The sequence below is a fragment of the Magallana gigas genome, chromosome 4 (genome assembly GCF_963853765.1).
Source record: "Magallana gigas chromosome 4, xbMagGiga1.1, whole genome shotgun sequence".
NCBI lineage: Eukaryota > Metazoa > Mollusca > Bivalvia > Ostreida > Ostreidae > Magallana > Magallana gigas.
The window spans coordinates 32,416,483-32,437,467 of record NC_088856.1 but is presented as its reverse complement, the minus strand read 5'-3'; the positions used below and the strand labels follow the sequence as shown (position 1 = coordinate 32,437,467).

The window sequence follows — 20,985 nt, the reverse complement described above, 5'->3', positions numbered from 1 at the left end:
AACCCAAACAGATGATATGCATGACAGTCAAAACCAAATAACAGTTATAAACAATTCTAAGTAACAGATTAACAAAACTTTGTAATTTGACAACTCACAGTTCAACTCAGTTTTGAAGCCTTTTCGGTGAAAGAAAAGGAAACGTTTAATCACAGCATCTGTAGTAAACCATTCAGTCTTAGTCACTGAAAAAAAAACACTGCATGGATATATAAACATAGCAGTTAAAATGTTCCTCCATTTTTTCTTCTTTTTTTTTATAAAAAAATCCGAAATCACAAATAAGTGCGAAGCCTCTTCATTGGCTCGCCTTGGAGAAAAAGGCTTTCTATCTAGACGGGTCCCATGACGTTTATTAACTCGCTTATTTCCTCGATGTCCCTGAAGTTCCCGGCAATGATTGGAGTCGAGTTTTTCCAGGAACCAAGTCCTTGTGAGGCTGCGCAAATTAAGCGTACGGAGAAAATTCAAGAACAATTTGTGCCCAGAAAGAAAGAAAAATCGATATGCAGCCAAAAAGTTAACTTAACAAAAAGACATTGAAGACTGAATGTTATGATTTTTATGACTACATGTATATGCAAACTATTCCATAAGGGCTTCAAAACTATACAGCCAAAAATTCATCAAAGAAATGCCGCAAGGGTAAGGTTGATAGACATTTTTTTATATTTGACCATTGACGGCATTAATTAGGAAGAATGGATGGATGGTCAACGAATCGTTACTCGTCAGATCAATTTGAAATTCTAAACATGACCATTCTAGCCATAAACAATTAGGAGTAAATCCACTAATTCTAGTTATGATCTTTAATATCATTTTCTCTTCAGTCATGTCTTTTAAACACAGCTCTTTTGTTCAAGGAATAGGCTGAAAAAGGTTACACGACCATTCGCACATATAAAACCATCTACAGCAGTTATTTTCTACCCTTATATGCATATAAACAGTGTACTTATTCTCGTTTGAAAACTCACAAAAAACTTGACTATACATTTTCATCAAGTTCACTTGTTAGAAACAAATTAATTGAAGCCTAGTGAATTTAACACTTAGGATATCAATATTTTCATATAACTAAGCATGAATCTTCAACACTTTTCTCATTCGTTACCATGGGTTTTTAAATCCCATCAATAATCAAGTCTTAATACAGTACATAAGCCGATCCAAGCATACGTTCAATTTGAATTTCAAATTGTAGTGATCGTTGCAAACCCAAAGAACTATGACATTAAAGTTTCTAAACATAACAGAAACTTAACACTTCTAATAACAGCCATAAGAACTAAGTAATTATCAAGGATAGATGAATAGAATATTTTCTATGCTAATCACCACTATTATATTTTGAAGCCATGACCAGATAATTTTAAGCGAGACATTCTAAATATCTAAACCACTATGTACATACTTATGATAACAAAACTCGGAACACTTAATGCACCAATATGGCTTGGTGTAATTCACAGAAGTGTCATACACCCACTAGAGTTTAACTTAAAAATTAATGGAATACTGAGGTACATCCATCCCGTCCCGTCAGTGCATACTGCCATACGAGCTCGACTAGAATCTGGGTGCTCATGACGCTTGCTTATGACGTCACTGTTATTCGAAACGAGCCAATTGACATGCTTGCTCTAGGTCAATCTTGCTCGACTATAATACTACTACAATATGTGTGGGCTACATGTCTCCGAATATTCCAGCAAAAGTTTTTCGTAAGTTTTTCATTGTATCCTCTTCGTCCGTGGAAGTAGTTCTTTCAGACCCACCCCCTATAGAAAACTGGGGTGGGTGGTTTTGTGATGCCGGGCTGAAAGTAAACAATGAAGCTGATAATTTTGGACATTTTGCAATATTTCACATTCCATCATTTCTGTTATGTGGAATCTTTATAAATATTGTGTATGTTTATCGTAAGAAAGATTCCAAATAACATAGACAAGGTCAAAGAAGACAAATCCCATTTACTGTATACTGATGTCAATCAATCGCCAAACAACTGGTATTTTCAATATCAGTGAAGACAAAAATCAAACCAATTTTTGATTTTGATGAATATACTGGTATGCTGAAATATATATACCCGTTTTGTCTGTGTTGTTGTTGCTGATGATGTTGCTGTTGTTGTTGCTGGTGAGTCTGGTGTTGCTGATGTTGCTGAGTCTGGGAAGTTTGTGGTGGTGAAGGTCTAGGTGGGGGATTATGGGTACTTGAAGAGGAATCCCTATTTCCGTTCATGTAATTGTGCATAATACCGCTGGTACTAATGGCTCGGCTGTGCCATAATAAGGTGAAAAAAGAAAATATAAATGTACGTACTTCAGTATTTGGATTCTATATTTTCTGCAGTATCTTTTATTTTTCTATGCTTTATATGTTAAACTTAAAAAAAAAATATACTATTATGAACACAAACGTCATATTTAGATATATAACATGCAAACAGAAGCAAAAAAAAATACTTTAAGTGGTTTAAAAAATTGTCATAAAATCATTTACAGGAAACGTTTTCTAAACGATAACAGAAATATCGTGCTTACCAGAAATATCACTAAAGGGGGCTTTTGAAATATGTCGTAAAATAACAATTATAAAAATATTTTTTTTGTGTCTTTTGCTTTTACCTAACAGCTCTGAGAGACGGAGTAGGTTTCAAACAATGCTGCATTTTTGCCAGAACCAAGTCCACGATATGTCGCCTGTCCTCCTCTTGGCTCTCTCCCAGAAGAGTCATGGAGGAGTCGTTGAGCTAATGAAGAAACAAAAAACACAATTAGGAATCTCATCGGGATTTCGTTCAGTCCGTGTCCTCTTAATCTCGCATCTATTACAATATACCATCCCCTGTATATCTGGTTTCTTATCCGTCTGATCTTGTAAAGACTAAAACATGTACCAGTAATCGATGGGATTGAGTATCGACTGTCGGGCGACTTTCTCTGGGATTATACGGTCGTGAACACAGTTATTTCGCGCTAATTGATTGGCGAGCATTGGACGTCTGATGAGGTCTGGATACTTACAGTGATGTATTCTTTTCTGGATACTTACAGTGGTGATGTATTCCTTTCTGGATACTTACACTGGTGATGTATTCCTTTCTGGATACTTACACTGGTGATGTATTTTATTCTGGATACTTACACTTGTGATGTATTTTATTCTGGATACTTACACTTGTGATGTATTCCTTTCTGGATACTTACACTGGTGGTGTATTCCTTTCTGGATACTTACACTGGTGATGTATTTTATTCTGGATACTTACACTGGTGATGTATTTTATTCTGGATACTTACACTGGTGGTGTATTTTATTTTGGATACTTACACTGGTGATGTATTCCTTCCCGTCCTTTCCTTGCACGGCCTCCAGAGCTAACATATCTAGCCCTCCGAACATCAGACTGCACTCGTCCACCCACAGCTTAAATCTGTCAGATAAATCAGAAATATTCTATATCCAAATGTTTAATATATCGTTTTTTCTCGTAAATTAACCCCCTTCCCTGCAATAAAATGACATCTTCGTCGTGTCTTCCATAAACTAAGGTAAAGTTCAACAAACTATCTAAATTGAGGTTATATACGGTTGAAAATATTACAGGAAACAACTCGTAACAATATGTTAGCTGGTTACAATGTATATAGTGTTATAAGTTGACATATTTTGAAATACAAAATACTTTACACTTAAAGTCAAATAATTTGATACTAAGCTTGTTTAACATCATTCTAGTCTACTTATGTACAATGAATCCAAACAGTTGTTCAATTTCACAATTTCGATAACAAAATTATGAAAAAGATACGGGTATATTAAACATTGCAATTTTATTTTTACCATTAACAAAATCAGTGTGTGTACTACCGGTATGTTAAAACTGTCCACCATTATGTAATCTATATATATTTTTACGAGCCCCTGTGAGGCTGCTTGTCGACGTTTGAAGTTTATCGCCCTACATTGCCGCCTACCTTTCATTCATCGCAATCTGTTCAAGCATAGCAGATCCGGTATTCGCCTTCCAATTTCCCGATATTGACTTCCTCCTTCAAAGAAAAATAAATCAGGATTTGATTTTACTGAAGACACCCTAAGCTACCTTTTAGGGTTGATAGATTCAAGACTTTTATAAACCATCGGCTGCAGTGACAATTCCCAGGTAAACAGAAAATGCACTTTCTCACAAATCTGCACATGATGTAGGTTTTTGATCTAAAGCCAGATTCTAATTTGACTGCATGACTCAAAGATGGTGTGGCGTTTTGTCAATTAAAATGTTCGGCATTGATGTTAAAGTTCGCTTGCAGCATTTTTATTTGAACGTCATTCGAGGTTTCTTTCTGCTTTTTTGCAATGTGTACGACTTTATCAAAAGCATACCAATGCTCAAAACATCTTGTTTATATGTCATTTGCTTTTGAAAATGTAACCAAACAACTTTAATTTATTGAATAAAGTCAGAGTACTAGTACTGCCCATTCGGCTCTACTTATGAACCATAAAAGATCAATAAAGATAGACCTTACATATATATCTTGTTGTGATCTGGAATCAATGTACATGTAGTACCGGTGTTTTATTGGGCTATAACTTACATGTACGCCTTGTAATTATTTCCAATCTTCTGGATGTGGACGTCATAGAGGGTATCCACATAAAGCTCGGTGGTGGAGTAACATCGACTCACGCCCACCACCCCCGCTATGTCCTGGAAGTCGTGGTGGTTCGCAACTCGGACCTATAATACACGTGACAACAGATGAAATTCATTTATTGTGCTTGTAATTAACCATTTTGCAGGAAGTGTTTGTGAATTTCATGTCAAATGTACTTAATTTCATGTTATCAATTTAGACATGTCATGTGAATTTGGTGAGAAAACGATGCATGTCAATTTCACGTGAACTTTAATGTAAATTTAATGTCTGCTTTCCTTATGATGATCTTTCGCTGATATCTACTAATGCAGTATACATGTATATACAGTTCACATCGTAATTAATTTAAGTAAAAGATGTTCTTGAGAATGCTGCCTTCAAATTAATTGGAATATTTTTGTCATATACATTGGGGGAGGAAATAATCCCTACCTGGTGAATATCAAAGAGATTTAAAAGAAGACCACTTATAAGACTACCAAAAACCCCAAGGAAAATGAAATGGAAATTAACTTTGATTTGTAATATGATAGGAAGGCGAAATGACATGGGCTTTTTTCTATACATAGTATCATAGATAAGTCAATAATTGGCAAAATGATTTGGTACTCAACTTACTTTTCCTACACCAGAATGTGCATGCCCAATTTTTACGACTGCAGGAAATTTAGGTGTGATAAGCTGAAACAAAAAAAATGAAAATTATTTTATAATAATGGACATTTAAACCCGAATTAATCAGGGACGCACTACACCCTAGGTAATGCGTAAATAGCAAGGGAAATGGTAATATTTCTTTTACCAAAGTTGGGAAAGTTTTCATTTCAAAGAGCAATTTAAGAATTAAAAATAATCTGATCAAGGTATGATGTAATTTAACTTCAAATGAGTTTTTTACACGGTTTAACGAACGAAATTTGATATCTTTTGAAAAAGTCAATGTTTCTCGCGTTTCGAAAATAAAACATTTTTTCATGTAGGCCATCCACGGAGAATACAAATACTCCTAAAGGTTGATCTCTTCAAATACATGGTATTTCGATGAACTCATTCACATATAAATATATTCCCCGTGTTAAAAATCCTATTTGTTAATGTTATGAAACGGATCTTCTCCCGAACACATGGAACAGCAACCTAATAGGGAGAAAACTCCCCATCTCCGGCCCTGCACATGTTTAAGCACAATGGGCTTTATTATGGGCCTTTGTGGACATGGGTGTAGATTTTTTGATAACATCAATATTTCTTTCAACACATTTCGCAGCCATGTTCACAAAGAATCGTTACCCTTAAACCAGGAAACCCGATAGAAGTCATTCAATGAGCTAATGATTACACATAAAAAGAATTCCAATGATTTTGATACTCTTCATGAAATCTGTGATTAAGGATGGTATGAATTCAGCCATTGGCAAATTTTGATTAGGAATATACCGGTTCGGCGAAAACTCTCTTCGATTTGATTGGATTTTTTTTGTTCATTAGGGGTGAGTTATTGCGATAATTGGTTCTATCTTGTTATTTATTGTCGTTTCTTTACGGCTGAATTCCCGCGATGGTTTCATAGGAGGAAACATTTTCTAACAATCATACTTTGGGTACCTTAATTACGCTCAAGTGAAGGTCAAATCTTGTGTTATCCTTGTGTTCTAAGTACATTCAGATCCATACCGACCCGCCGACAGGAAATGGATCTGCATTCAATCAATCTATTGCTGGAATTATTTCAAATCGTTTTGGAGTCTTTAACGCATCGATTATTGTCTGCATGTGTATGCTTTTCTAACTCCGCTGTAGGTTAAGACTTTCTTACATTAGACATTACTGCAATATGTATTTGGTGCTGACAAATTGGTTATTTGTGTGTTAACAAGTTCTTGATGTATGCATAACATTCTTTAGCGTGGTTTTAAAAATGCTCACTCTTTCAAAACAAATACATAAGGTGCCATTCTTTTGCGAAAATACCTGTCAGATCTTTTATTTGATTCATCTTTATCAGTGATCATTATATAAGTAAGCACGTACATTATACTGGGAAGGGGGAAGGGGGTTGTCTTTTATAAAGTACATTGAATAACACTTTTACATTGAAGGTTCAATTTAGTACTAGTGTCCTTTCACAAATTCATTTAAAAATTAAATTTGTTGTTATGACTATTTGTTGTTATGACTAAATAGTCATAACAACAAATTTAATTTTTAAATGAATTTGTGAAAGGACACTAGTATAAGATTTTCAAAATGAGGACAACTAATTTTCAAATGAGGACAAATATCAGCCTATTGTAAGGAATGCCAGAGTCTCTTCGCTGTTGTTCTTCCTTAATATTGTCTCATTCTGTTAGATTATCAAAACTCCAGATTGGGAAGTCACCCTGAACGAGATTTGGCCACCAATCACCAATCGCTCTTGTAAGCACCATGCACGGTTATTGTATATACCCGACCCCTCGAACAGTGTAGTTCTTATTAACCTATAAATAACTCCAATTTATTACGTTATGTTTCTTTTTAGTCGTGCATATTAACAAAATTTAAACCCAACAAGGTCTTGAAACAATTACAGGGGAATTCTTGATATTGGAACAATGCGGCTTCATATCGTTTTTGCAATCTGTTTTAGTCTCCATTTCGACCTATCCTATGCAATGTGTGACAGATAATCTGCCATCTGACCCTGAGGTAAGACATAAAATTTTAATGTTCTTTGGAATTTGATTTTCTTTTTTTAAGAAAAAATAATATTGCTATACAAAACCATTTTTTTTCAATTTTGCTTAGATTATTGCCTATTCCGTTGTTTCGTAAAATTCAAAAGAAGTGTGATCATATATGATAATGAGCAAAAGTTTTTACATGTAAGAAAATAATTTTTTTCGAAATTTGAAGATATTTTGGTTTATTTTTCTGTCCTGCTGAGAGTTAAATCATCCCTTATTTTATGGTAATTATATTAAAACAAAAGAAAGTTTTGCCTTGCTATTGTCAAATTTTTGTATTTAAAAAAATTATCTTTGGTTTCAGTATGAAGTTTATTTTTTCGAGAGAAGTAGCCTGCTATGCTGTAATTTATTTTTTTAAATAAAATGTAGGAGTAGAAAGTTACATATCGCTTATATTCATTAAAAGCTTTCTTGTTATAATGTTGTAATAACGGCTATCTACGACACACGTGTACATAAAAACCAGATAATACTATGGCGAAAAATGCACTTAAAATGCTTCTGTTTATGAATATATCTGGATGGAATCTGAATAAAACCACGACAATGCCGAGATAACTGTCGGGGGGATCAGATTCTTCACCGACAAGATAACCGACTCCTGTCTATTGTACGCCGTACAAAGATGATGACATCATACCGCCAGATACCGGTGCCATCGAACAAGTCATTCATTAAACACCCAAAGAACCTGTGCTTGTTTACAACAAAACAAGCCGGTCGAACACTAATCCATCGCGACATTAGATCTAGAACTGCGTCCAATGATCCTTTTCCCCTCCGTTGAGTGCATTGAATCGCCGCGGAATCGATATTGGTATTGAATGATAGTTCAGTTGATTAAATGTTTGGTTTATTTCTTAATTTGGAACCAATAGAGTACATACAGTGAATACAACCACGCAATCCCCCCCCCCCCCCCACACACACTCCCCCCCCCCACCCCCAACGCCCCCCCCCCCCCAAAAAAAAAAAATAAAAAAATCTAAGAATTTTATAATATCATTTCCAGAATAACTCCACCTGCTATTTTAAGACTTAGATCCACGTTGTAGAGTACATAGTTTTATTAATAGAATAAAAACTGGGGGAAAAAATCAACCTCCTTCCAAAAACACAATTACATATTTTCTTTTTTTCCGACATCAAATAAACAGTTGCCTATTTTTAGAGATCCACTCTAATTGTCTATACACATTCTTGGTTAATTCTTGGGAATTTGTAAACTTTGCTTAACGTAATCGCTCATAACAAAACCTTCATCAGACATAGCGCCGGTGTAGTGGGATAATCTGGAATGATCCATTTGACGTTGTTGTGATTTCAGCAATATGATGCTGCTGTCCGCGCTTGTTTTACTATGGGCCGTGGTGACAGAGGTGTGGTCATGCACGTGTTTCCCCACGCACGTCCAGGACCAGTTCTGTAGGGCCCAAATCGGTAAGTACAGTCTTGACTAATTCGGGATTAGCGAATTTATTATTACTTCCCGCCAAAACATTTTCACCCTCATGTAAATTTTGATGAAAATTGGCTTAGTCCGTACGATTATTATATTAATCTCTTAATTCACAATGTTAATATATCCTATTTTGTTTTGATGGGTGAATGAACAGTAGTATACATTGTATAACAGGCCTGTGCGGGATTGCACGACCACCTGGGCAATGTGTTAGAATCATAATTGTATCATTTATATAAATACTCAACTTCTGTAGTAGGCCTATATCATTGAAGCGAAATAGTTGATATTGTATATCATTTGTTTGCGTGACGATTGTAGCATCATTACTAAAATAATCTAACGATTAGTCTGTCTCCGAATCCCAAATCGACATTAAATTTATTTATGCCGAGCTCGATATCGATGTTTTTCCTACAATCATCATTTAGGGAGTTAATCTCATCTTTGTCTTTTTTACTTGAAAGAATTTGCTAAAGGTACGAGAGAGGCCAATTTGGAAAACTATGTTGAAGATGTTAGACTATTCAGTAAAACAAATTGCTTACCCTGCTTACCAACCCTTTCCATTTTCAATAAAAATAGGATTTTTTCTATTTTTTGGCCGAAGCTTAGTATAAGATACATGTACTAGAGATATCTATTCGATAAAGGTTTATGTAGTGAATACCAATATTGTAATCATTTTTAAAGAAAAAACATAGGGTACTCTTCTTGTAGTTTTGGTGGCTACAGTTAAAGGCAGCGAAGAGATTTACCAGAACAGCATTATAAAGGCCCCCAACACACGGGACCCAGAGAATCCTTACGAAATGATGCCCGTAGAGAGGAAGTACAAAGTCAGAATACACAGGTTCTTCAAGGTACCTCCTTTGTGTGGAGAACTTGTCAACCCTTACAAGTACATTTGTATCATTGTCTTTCTAACAGAGTTAACTCAGTAATGCGCTTAATTTTCCCTCAGGGTGAGGAATTGTTGGGAGGCAAGGGTAAGAGAGTGAAGTATATCCACACCTCGGCATCGGGTGCGGCTTGTGGTCTACACCTTAACAAAGGGAAGACGTACATACTGTCAGGTAAGGTTACGACCCCATAAACAACACGCCATCGGTATTCGTTTGCATGCAATATCGTCATATACAGCTACTGCATCGATTTAATTAGACAAAGGAGAAAAATACCAACTTTATTAGGTGAAGATTCATGACAATTGCGAAAAAGGGAAGTTCTAGGAGAAGGTGTCAAAACCAATTTAATTATTGCAGTTGACGTCCTTGGTGAAAGTGTTTCAGCAGAGCAACTTGAATTGAACAATCTCTTTTTTTTAATGTTGCAGCAAGAATACAGAGGCAGGGAGAAATATGGTCAAGTATGTGTGACTGGGTTCAGACCTTCAAGACACTGAATCGCCACCAGCTAAAGGGCATCAAATTCCACTACAGAAGGAATTGTAAATGTTCGGTGAGTGAGAAACGGGAATACCAGTAATTGTGTACAGAAAAGGGATGAGTGGGCCCCTATAGGTTTGAGTTTTGATTGTCATATTCGTATTCAATTGTATCAAATTGCATCGAGTGTTAATGGTTTGAGAGTGTAGAAATTCACCAAAGTATTTAGTCATAATCTGCATGAAGCTGTCCTCGAAAAAAACATCTTTATTACTGTGCAAGTCACAAAATTATGAAAAGTTGAAAAAACAAAATCGTCAGTTTCTGAAAGGTTTCGCATTGCCAAAGTTCTTAATTGTCAGTTACTTTTAGTCACTGATAAATCATATTGAATTGCTTTCAAAAAATTGGTGTATATTTCTTTCTTCATGACATTTAAGTGTCAAAGCAGTAACAGTTGTTTTTTTCTGCTAGATTTCTTGGTGTTTGGGCAATAATCGTTGTGGTTTTTTTTGTTAGATGTCTTGGTGCCTGGGCAGTGATCGTTGATTTCCTTCTTTTTTTTTTAGATGTCTTGATGCCAGGGCAATTATAGTTGTTTTCATTTTGTTAGATGTCTTGGTGCCAGGGCATTAATCGTTGTTTTCTTTTTGTTAGATGTCTTGGGGTCAGGGCAATAATCGTTGTGGGTTTTTTTTTGTTAGATGTCTTGGTGCCTGGGCAGTGATCGTTGATTTCCTTCTTTCTTTTTAGATGTTTTGGTGCCAGGGCAATAATCGTTGTTTTCATTTTGTTAGATGTCTTGGTGCCAGGGCAATAATCGTTGTTTTCATTTTGTTAGATGTCTTGATGCCAGGGCAATTATAGTTGTTTTCATTTTGTTAGATGTCTTGGTGTCAGGGCAATAATCGTTGTTTTCTTTCTGCTAGATTTCTTGGTGTCAGGGCAGTTACTGTCGAGGCCCAGGCCCCCGGGAGTGTGAGTGGGTCCCCCAGTTCTACGGCTCCGACTGCCTGCAAGAACACGGCTTCTGTATGATCAACTCCCGGGGAACATGCCAGTGGAAGAAGAACCGACAACTCAGAAAGTGTCTAGAGACCCATAACCAACAAATGCCCGGAAGTGGGGTACGCGAGATTTATGAGATTCCTGGGGACGCTCCCCACAGGCCCGGGGAGTACGAGAGCTGGCGCTCCTCGCCCAGGGATGACGTCTATCTACCCGAAAGATACGCTGACATCAAACGGTGATTTCTTGGACGACAAGAGTGATTCTTAATGAAAAATAACAAACTACTTCATTATTACTTTGATTTGACTCTATTTTTTAATGGTATTTATAATACATTTTGATAATTATTTACATGTAATTAAGATACAGGAAATATGTGTCAATGTATCTTGATTATGTGGTTGATGGAATTATGACATTCAACTTGACAATTGATTCGTCACTAATTATCATATCGTATTGTTCTAATCTATTTGTAACCATCACGTTACATGTACAAACCTTATTGCGCCTAAAAAAGAAATTTTAAATTGAATTTTTCAAAAATAATGTTTTTCTTTCATATTTGAGATAAATATTTGATCAGTTTTAACAATATTTCTTTTTCAATATTTCCTCCTTTTTAACGTGAATTTTTCATATTCATTTTGTGCTCCTGGAACTTTGAGTGGGTTTTTTTTACAACAAATTTTCGTGAAAAGATTAGTTCTTAAACAATATCGACGACGGTTATCTGCAATATAAAACCACGCCTCGTTTAAATTTTTATTCGAATTTTTTGTTTGTTTGTTTTTGTGTACATTTATTGTTAAGTGTGATTTAACAACACGTGAGTTGTTCTCTAATCCAGACATATTGACCCGTTGTAAGATGTGTTATGTATGTGTCTTTTGACTGATACCGATAAATACCAACCTAACTGAATTGTAATATCATTGAAACTCGAAGTCTTTTCCATTGTTCTAGTAAATTTACATGTATAAGATACATATAGTTACATTTAGTATATTTCACCAGGAAGGGTCTGATCAATCTCTGATCAGTCACAGATCATGTACATACAGTTGCTTTTTCATTTAATGCATTGTACATGTATCCTCATGATTTTTTTTTATGGTTTTTTGTTTTTTACACAGTTCATTCATCTACCGTGTACAGAGGCAAATATTTTAATAAAAAGGTTCCCATTAAAAAAAAAAACTAAGTGGTCGTTTTCGTTATTTGAAAAACAATACAAGCAGTAACCTTGACAACCGTTAAGAAAGACACACAGATAATAAAAAGCCAACACATCTATTGTAAGAATAGCGAATTCTGAATGACGGTCTAGATTAACTGCTGAAAAACGTATTGAGCTCGTGTAAATATAACTGCCAGACTAGTAAATGGATACCAAATACAATGGTTTCGTTCCACGAAGGAGAATTGAGGTTTAGAGAAACCATAATTAAGTGAAGACATTTATTATTTTATAATTCAATTACAGGTACATAAAAATTACTAGTATAGCCATAAATCCTATTTTAATTCCTTTCTTCGTTTTTGTTGTGCTTTATGGTAATATCGAATTTTGAATCTACGCAATATTAAGTTAATTAAACGGAAAAAAATTAAAACTTGATAAAAATGTTGAGATTTTAATTGTTATATGGATTGTTTGTTCAAAGATATCAAGAATCAAATCAAAACAATAAGGATCTTATAATTTTTTTCAATGTTTGTGATTTTGTATTATGATATTTTACCAGAAAACTGAGAAAATCCTAAATAAAATTTCTTGCATCAAACCATATCGTCTCCCTGTAGAGAAAGGCATATGGTATAACACACTTCTAAACGAGAGACTATACTAATGTTTACTGTTTCACACAGACCTTATAAGTGGTGAGTTTCATAATATTTTAGAATGTTCAGCATTAGAAGATATAGGGGAAAATATCTTAACATAAAATACTGTAATAGACCAAATGCCATCGAGTTTTTCTGAACTAGTGTCAAATCATAAGAGAATTATGTATTTCAAATTCTTTTCGATGTTGCCTGTTCACCTTAGTTGATTCCCTGATCTGATCCTTTATACCAAAGTGTTACACTGAAGAAAAGCGAAGGTTGACAATGGTTTTCGAGGGTGTCAATTTCAAGACAACTGTTACCCAACCAAACAGGCACTAGTTATTCTATCATACCAAATGTTTTAATTTTAAAGAAAACTTCACAGCTGACGTCAATTCTACGGCGAACCATACGCGCATCATTGAACGCGCATGTAACAATTCGTTGCGTTACCGTCGCGAAGTGTGTTGCTAACGCTGAGGGTAAAAGAACGGATTATGAACTGCGTCTAAACCAATCAGATTTCAGTATTTAACATGAAATTATGATAAATAAATATAAAATAGTTTATACTTCTAATTAACTATCTTTTTCCTGTTTGACTCTGACGTATACCTCTGATATTTACATCAATTATTTTGTTCTAATTAAAGCCATTCTAAGGTACTTTTTCACAAATATATTTACATGTGAAAGCAGACCATAGCCTGCTGACCACTAAGGTGTAAAATTCAAAATGTTGGCCAGGTGGGAATTGATAATTTCAGAATGTTGGCAAATTGGAAATAAACCATCAGGGGCAGGTATTGTTTATACTCAGTGTAGCTGTCTAAATGGAATGTGACGCGACTGGAAAAAGCACGCCCAATAGAATTTGATGATATATGTAAAGTATTCTATATTTAAAGTTACTGACCATTTCTCGGTGATTGGGGTAGTAGGCTTGCTCTACCAGAGGAAAGTTCTCTTTCCCGAGCTTCTTCTGAATTCGAATCAACTGGGCAAACTATACAAAAATAAAACAATACATTCTGTAAGGAATGAGACATCAAGACTGAAAATGTGTAATGCAAACTATAATTACTAGTATGCATTAATTCCAGGCATTAGTTGATTATTGCGAGCTAATGAATCACCATTTCTCAGTAAACAAAAATGTCCTCGTTAATTATTCAGTTAGTTGAGTACAACTATAGATTATTGCAACTTGTCAATTATTAAATATTGCAGCTTGTTTATCATCGACAAAACTGTGCACGTTTGAGTTTGATTTGCTTTTTAAAAAAGTAATGACATTTGATACGATGGGGATATAATCAATTTTACTGAAAATGAAATTTTACAGGAATAAAAAAAGCGGAAGTCACGTGACACTGGTACCGATGACAGACACAATCGTTATTCAGAAAGCATGACATTAAGGCTTACCACCCATGGCCGGTCTTGGAAGTTGTACAGTGAGTGTAAGGAGTTGATGCTAGGGATTCCGCCATACTGGAATCCTAACAGAATATTCTTCCAGTCCTCACAGGCATCTTTCACGCTCTGTCGGATCAACAGGAAGTCCGGCTTGAAGGACCTAAAGCAGACGAAACAGTTCATACGTCACACAGAACTGAGCAGACGATACAGAAAGTACGTCACACAAAACTTGACCAGCAGACGTTTATTTATTATTAGCCATTGGTTTGATCATTTATTTGTTAAATTATGCAATCTTCATGAGATTTTCAATACAATGTACACCAAACTCTTATTAAAATATAACATTTTCTCTGGCAAACTACCACCCTTCATAAAAATTCTTACATACAAAAATCAATAGTTTTTTGTGACCATACCTAACAACTCTGGTTCCGTTCCTCGTGACTTTGATGTCAACCATTGTTCCCGTGTCAGAATAAGACGCTAAATTGATTTCACTGAATTCTGCCTGCAACCAAAACAGTCTATGAATCAGAGAAATGGACACAATGAGTTTGGAAGAATTTTATTGTTATAAAAAGATCCTAGAACATGGACTATGTATGTCTGATTTTTTTCAGATATTACCTGTTCTACCCTAACATCCCAGTCACCAAATATCTTCTTTCCAACAAAATACTTGGACCTACAATATTTCAATTACAATGACTTGCAATGACAAAATCATTCTAGTCACAAAATTTAAATACTAGTTATTACATTTGATCGTTTGCGTCCATCATTTAACACGACATGTCTTTTTTCTTACATTTTAGTAAGAAGAAATACTAGTTAAAAACAGAAAAGAAAAAGAGTATCATTGTATCATATGATTGGCTATCAACTACAAACCGAGAACATCATAGACATAGCCTAATGATAACGTACTCTATTGCACACCCACCAAACTTGCTTGATGCGCTCTTGAACACAAACAACAGTCTTTGACAAATCGATCCGACATGCACTTTTTCCTTGGTATTTCCGATTGTCTAATCATGTTTTGCAAACATTTCTTTCAGTGTTCCTTAAAACCCCCACTCTTGATATCTATTACATCATCAATACTTCCGGTAAATGAGCCATCGCTATGGTGCTACTCACCAGTCCGTATGCTGATCGTCCACCACCAGGAGGATCTTACATCGGTCCTTGTTGTAGGGGGGTTTATTGGCGCCAGGGTGGGTCATTCCTGACACGCTGGTAGACCGGGAGGGCGAGCTGGGGGCACTGGGGGAGGGGCCCTTCTTGAAGTTCAGAACGTTGATATTTTCGTCGCGGTCTTTCAGTTCCCCCTGGAGGTCCCCGGAACTAAACCGTCTTCTTAAGAAGTTCATCGTGGTTTGTATAAACTCCGTTTCTGCGGTGGATGTTGACCCTCTTTAGACTAAAACATTGGTACCGATCTCTTCTTTATGGTCCCTGCTTGATTCAGCGGCTGAAGAAGAACAACGTCTTAATCAATTAACCATTGCGTTATTGAGTACTGTGACAAACAGCATTCAGCACTAGATGAAAGCAGCAGTCCCAAAAGATCAGTTCAGGACAGTGCATGACAAAGATATTTCAAGGAATCGTTCACAATTATGCTTAACATTTGATTTCCCCCATTCAAATTACATGCATTACTTCATTACAAGCATGAATTTGTCTTTTCTAAAACGTTTCAATTATTTTAAAGCAATATGAGCTGCAATTTTCATGCTGAATTTATTTTTTACGAAAAGTTATTTTCTACTATAATGACAAAAGATATCATGGTTTTTTTAATTTCTGTTCGCCTTATTTTAGTGGGAAAAGTCGTTAAGAAGCCTTAATTGAAGCAAAATTGAATTATTGTCGTCCGGTACAGAAATTGAACTGCTATATATTCCTTAGAAGAGAAATCTTACTTCTGACAAAAATAAACAATATTTTTAAATTAAATAAAACGTTACATGCAGACTAAGCACAATAGCTGGTTTTTGCACCAAAATAAAATTCTAAGAAATACAATACAGCTCATATTGCTTTAATTAAAAGAGGTAGAAGGCGGTGAAAGGCCCCCATCTCCATTATATTTGTTATGTAGCGTAATTTGTAATTCTAAAATAAAAGGTAATTTTCATATATTGAATGAAATGACAAGTTGATGCGATTAGTTATCAATCACGTATGAAACGCGTGCTTCATTAAACAAGATGATAGCTTATTAAGAAGCTTAAAGAATCGGTCTTGGGCTTTTGGTCGATTAATCTGGAAGTCAAAGACCATGTATTCTGGAATCATATTATTGGCTTTATTTTTAAACAAACATGTTTAAAGGGATTTATTGTGGGTCTTAATAAAAATTGTCTTTTATCGTAGAGAGAGAGAGAGAGAGAGAGAGAGAGAGAGAGAGAGAGAGAGAGAGAGAGAGTCTCTATTCATGACTCCATTTCTTCATAAGAACAGAAGCAAAAATGGTAGAATATGGATTTTTTTTCCTGTAACAGATTAATCAATCTTTAAACAGCAAACAAGCAAGACACATTGCAGTACACTTTAACAACTGCGCGTCGATACGATCAAAGACTCGGTATTCTCCGAGTATGGATCATGTAAATAACGGGCTTCATAACTTGGCTCTGCCACAGTCTCTATCAGATTCCTTGCAGCTATATTGAATTGGTTTGGTTTGCGTGCATTTCCCCCTAGCCCTTTTAAGAATAGACTGCTTTGAGTTTTCCCATATACATGTGGGTGTAAAAAAAATTAACAGTGACTACAAACTACATACAGAGTTTGTCTACATCGAATCCGAATTTATAATAGTTCGATTGAAAGTTAGGGAATTCTCTAGAGAGGACAGGGCCAGACAAGCATGTACATATAGCTATGCATCCACTGCTAGTACCAAATGATGCTAGTAGTACACAGAATCTGATCAAGTTTATTGCTGTTATGACATTACGATGATAAATTATTCAGACATAAGCACACGAGGTTAGAAATGCGTCCATTCTTAACAACTACTCACTTCTCAAGTAATCATCTCAGAGAGTACGTTTATCTGTAAATGATCGCTAATTTTCTAAACGTTCCGTAATATTAATAACTCCAGTTTCAACATCACTTTACTGGGAGATTCCGTGGCGCTAGTATTGATCTAATTTTATTGCACGGGAGAGTTCCATTCTGCCGACATCTTAGTCCAGTTTTAATGAAAAAATCGAGAGAAAAGTCCTACTGGGAAAGCAATCCTTCAAATTGCTTAAAGCCCGTCATTAAAACAATATAACAAAATGATTCAATTTTTTTTCTTTCACTAAGAAATGAAGATAAATAATCTTACCGATCTGAGTCTTGTAGTGTAGTAGTCCATTCTACAGCGTGCTGGCACTGGTTGGATGGAAAATCAATAGCATTCCCATGATACAGAGTAAAATTGATCCAGGATATTTATGATAATGTTACAGATGAGTAGGTATATATGAAAAGTTTCCATGAAAGAGTTGCTTCACGATTTTGGGTTCGCGGTCCATTACCGCCCCGCAGTCGGGCGGGGGGGGGGGGGGGAGGACGAACGGGGCCATTTCCTACATACAATTTTGAGGAATTGGAATTCTTAATTTTTAAAACTATTGTACTGCTGAACGAGCTGCACAGAGAGAGAGAGAGAGAGAGATAGAGAGAGAGAGAGAGAGAGAGAGAGAGAGAGAGAGAGAGAGAGAGAGAGAGAGAGAGATTTCTTATAATGTTCCAGATATTCAGATATGTGTAATGGTATTCATACCATTGTTGTGTGAAGCCGTTATAATCTGGCAAGAGGTGTTTCTAACAATCAGTCAATTCACGGTGAAGGCGGTAGCAAGGTTTGGTTTATTCCCTGTCGCTGGCTGTGATGTTGATGCTGTCCCTGTGGTAGTTGTCTTTGTCCTCCTCCGGGTACTCTAGCTTTGGCCTTACAGTCCTTCTCTTTCCGGGTGGTACTCATCTCGTTGTGTTTCATCGGTATATTTTGGTGATTTCTTTCTAGAGTTCCCAATGTTACGTTTGTATATTGTTTTGTTTTTCTAGAGTTCCAATTGCTACATGTTTTGCGAAATCTTTGTAAAGTTCCAAGTGTTCCATTTTTTTGGAATGCTGCTGATGCTTTATCAATCCTGAAATTTAAACACAATTCTGTCGACAACGCGTAGAGGGGCTTAGACGATTTGAGAGCAAAACATTTCATTGTTTCATTTTTTTTAATGTAAAAATTGGTTTTCGTAGGAAATTTTGATTGCGTGACCAAATTTTGGACACTAGATTTAAGTTACAAGCGAGATACAGAGGTCAGAATTCATTGTTATGTAAACAATGCTCGAGTCTTGTTATAATGTTCTCGCTGTAAAGAAATTATCATAATTTTAATAAAGTGAAGAACATAATAAACTGATTTAATGATTAAATGTGTTTATAAATAATAATGGCAACAAAGAAAGGAAGCTTTGAATGAAACTTATGTACCAATGTAACGTACATGTATATATAATTAATAACAAGACTCGAGCTTAATTTACGTAAACAAAGAATTTTAAACTCCGAAAACACATTATTTGGCTTTCAAATTTTGATGAAACATAAAAATGCCACTCTAGACTTTAAAAATGAAAAATAAAATTTATAAATCTTGAGTTCATATCGTGTATATGTCCCTGTAAACAAAATTTTATATTCTAAACCTTCCAAAATGACTGTAAATTTGCTGGCTGTTCTTTTGTTCTGTTTGTTTTGCTGCAGCTTGCCTTCCTCTCATCGGTCAACATGTCAGCTGTCTCCTGCAAGTGCTTTCGCATTTGCCAGAAAAGACAACATCAGGATGATACTTCATTTTGAAAATATTGAACTACTAATGCAAACACGGTGCATGTGAAATCAATAATTATGGGGTTTTTTTTTGTATTTACGATGAATTGGGATATAATTAAGAAGTGATACTCTGATCTTAATCCAAATACTAGTACTTCTAGTTTGTATTCCGTGCTCATGAGAGAAAAATCCCAATAAATTCGATATTAATGTTTCCAGTGTGACTTGAATCTTAAATAATTCGATTCAAGTCCGAAGAATTTTTACAATGTAACTGTAATCCAACCTACACCAAGAACATGTAAAATTATATAAGAATATTCGCCCCCCCCCCCTCGAAAAAAAAAACCCTCGTGGATTCCCAAAAGCCAAATCCCCATTTGTGCATCATATCCCTCTGAATCGGGTTAAATATTTGCGTTATTCCATCTCAGACACTACCAATCAATCGTTTCAGCTAAGTAGAAATAAATTGAACATAAACTCCTGTCGCTTTTTGTGTCGGCCGTCCGTCAAGGGACGCGGGGACAGACGACAAAAACACCTAATGAACTAGGTCACGCGATGGCGGGGGCATTAAAAGAACCATCTCTCTCACTGGTCTGCTCGTCTAATCTGTGAGCTAATTGTTAATCAATTCTTTTAGATTCGTCCGGACCCAATCACACAGAATGAAACGATTCATATACACTTTGTGTTACAACAGAAGACCATCAGTTCGCGTGCATCATCGATCAGTGTCGGGGTGGGGATGTGAGGGCGGCATTGTACGCTTAATGAATCAGCCATCTTAAACTTTAACGCTAATGAATAGATTAAAAAACTTTGTAAAGGATCTTTTGTGTTTTGCATGCTTTTCGTTGTGGATTTCCATAAAAGGGACGTCATATACATGTAAATACACAAAAATACAATAAAGACATGCATATAATTATATTGAATTCAGCAATTTGATTGAACGAGTGTGTGAATAAAAACACTTTTCTTTTAAGTTTTACGCGTTCGATTCTCTTGACTAAAATGCAAAAATTTTGAAACAAAAAACGACTTCATGTTCCATCCAAATGATTATATTCATTAATCATGATAATTTCTGAAGATTGCGCGTACAGATTAAGTTGTTGGCTGGTGTTTCACTCTTATTATTGCAGTGATTTTAAATTATCAAATTCCTCTACAGAAAAAAAAAAAAAAACTATTTTCAAATGAAAATAGAAAAAAAAAAAATCATCATTTTCTTCGTAAAAATATCGCGATAGTTTTGCAGAGGGTAAAAATCTTTATATCAAGCCATTTGGAAATGGAATTATGAATCAACTTGGAGTTGTCTGGGATTGCGGTACTTGTATTCATCTAAAAGGGTTACATCCCTTTTTATTCCAAAACAAATGTGTACACTTGAGTTTTACAAAGTCCGCATAAACCCACTTAAAACTTCCTTTTAACAATCTAGGGTTTTCGTAAACATATCAAAATACAGGAAGTAAAAAAATGAAAAAGGTTTCCTCCTTATGCAGAATAAATATATCCAGGCTTTTGAAGTATTGAACCTGCTTGAAAGCATAGCATTTCTCATTAACGTCGTACATTACTGATTCGGTTATTTTATA

At 35.4% G+C, this 20,985-nt stretch overlaps 2 protein-coding genes across 3 annotated transcripts; one reads left to right on the top strand and one right to left on the bottom strand.

Annotated features, from left to right (window-relative positions):
* Nucleotides 1-270: 270 nt before the first annotated feature.
* On the bottom strand, nucleotides 271-18,029 carry LOC105342537 (synapsin). Of its 2 annotated transcripts, none has more exons than XM_066082126.1 (13): nucleotides 17,877-18,029; nucleotides 15,668-16,001; nucleotides 15,152-15,209; nucleotides 14,941-15,032; nucleotides 14,528-14,678; nucleotides 14,016-14,105; nucleotides 5,295-5,357; nucleotides 4,614-4,756; nucleotides 3,990-4,064; nucleotides 3,343-3,445; nucleotides 2,637-2,761; nucleotides 2,096-2,287; nucleotides 271-1,822 (listed from the first exon to the last, which is right to left on the bottom strand). In XM_066082126.1, the coding sequence occupies exons 2-13, from the start codon at nucleotides 15,898-15,900 to the stop codon at nucleotides 1,693-1,695; spliced, it is 1,455 nt and encodes a 484-aa protein (XP_065938198.1). In that variant the 5' UTR covers nucleotides 15,901-16,001; nucleotides 17,877-18,029; the 3' UTR covers nucleotides 271-1,692. The 2 variants fall into 2 exon arrangements, with proteins under 2 accessions (XP_065938198.1, XP_065938199.1); XM_066082127.1 differs by lacking the exon at nucleotides 17,877-18,029 and adding an exon at nucleotides 17,562-17,737.
* LOC105342536 (metalloproteinase inhibitor 4) lies at nucleotides 5,954-12,466 on the top strand. The gene is made up of 7 exons (XM_011449512.4): nucleotides 5,954-6,166; nucleotides 7,306-7,364; nucleotides 8,733-8,845; nucleotides 9,588-9,730; nucleotides 9,832-9,943; nucleotides 10,204-10,328; nucleotides 11,185-12,466. The coding sequence occupies exons 3-7, from the start codon at nucleotides 8,737-8,739 to the stop codon at nucleotides 11,503-11,505; spliced, it is 810 nt and encodes a 269-aa protein (XP_011447814.3). The 5' UTR covers nucleotides 5,954-6,166; nucleotides 7,306-7,364; nucleotides 8,733-8,736; the 3' UTR covers nucleotides 11,506-12,466.
* Nucleotides 18,030-20,985: the final 2,956 nt, after the last annotated feature.

Excerpts from the sequence above, each read along its gene's own strand:
- LOC105342536 (XM_011449512.4), top strand. The coding sequence starts at position 8,737 with ATGATGCTGCTGTCCGCGCTTGTTTTACTATGGGCCGTGGTGACAGAG. Across the intron at positions 8,846-9,587 it reads GTTCTGTAGGGCCCAAATCG|TTTTGGTGGCTACAGTTAAA; the intron begins GTAAGTACAGTC and ends CTCTTCTTGTAG. Across the intron at positions 9,944-10,203 it reads GAAGACGTACATACTGTCAG|CAAGAATACAGAGGCAGGGA; the intron begins GTAAGGTTACGA and ends TTAATGTTGCAG.
- LOC105342537 (XM_066082126.1), bottom strand. The coding sequence starts at position 15,900 with ATGAACTTCTTAAGAAGACGGTTTAGTTCCGGGGACCTCCAGGGGGAA. Across the intron at positions 14,106-14,527 it reads TCCAAGACCGGCCATGGGTG|TTTGCCCAGTTGATTCGAAT; the intron begins GTAAGCCTTAAT and ends ATTTTTGTATAG. Across the intron at positions 4,065-4,613 it reads AATAATTACAAGGCGTACAT|GAGGAAGTCAATATCGGGAA; the intron begins GTAAGTTATAGC and ends TTTTCTTTGAAG.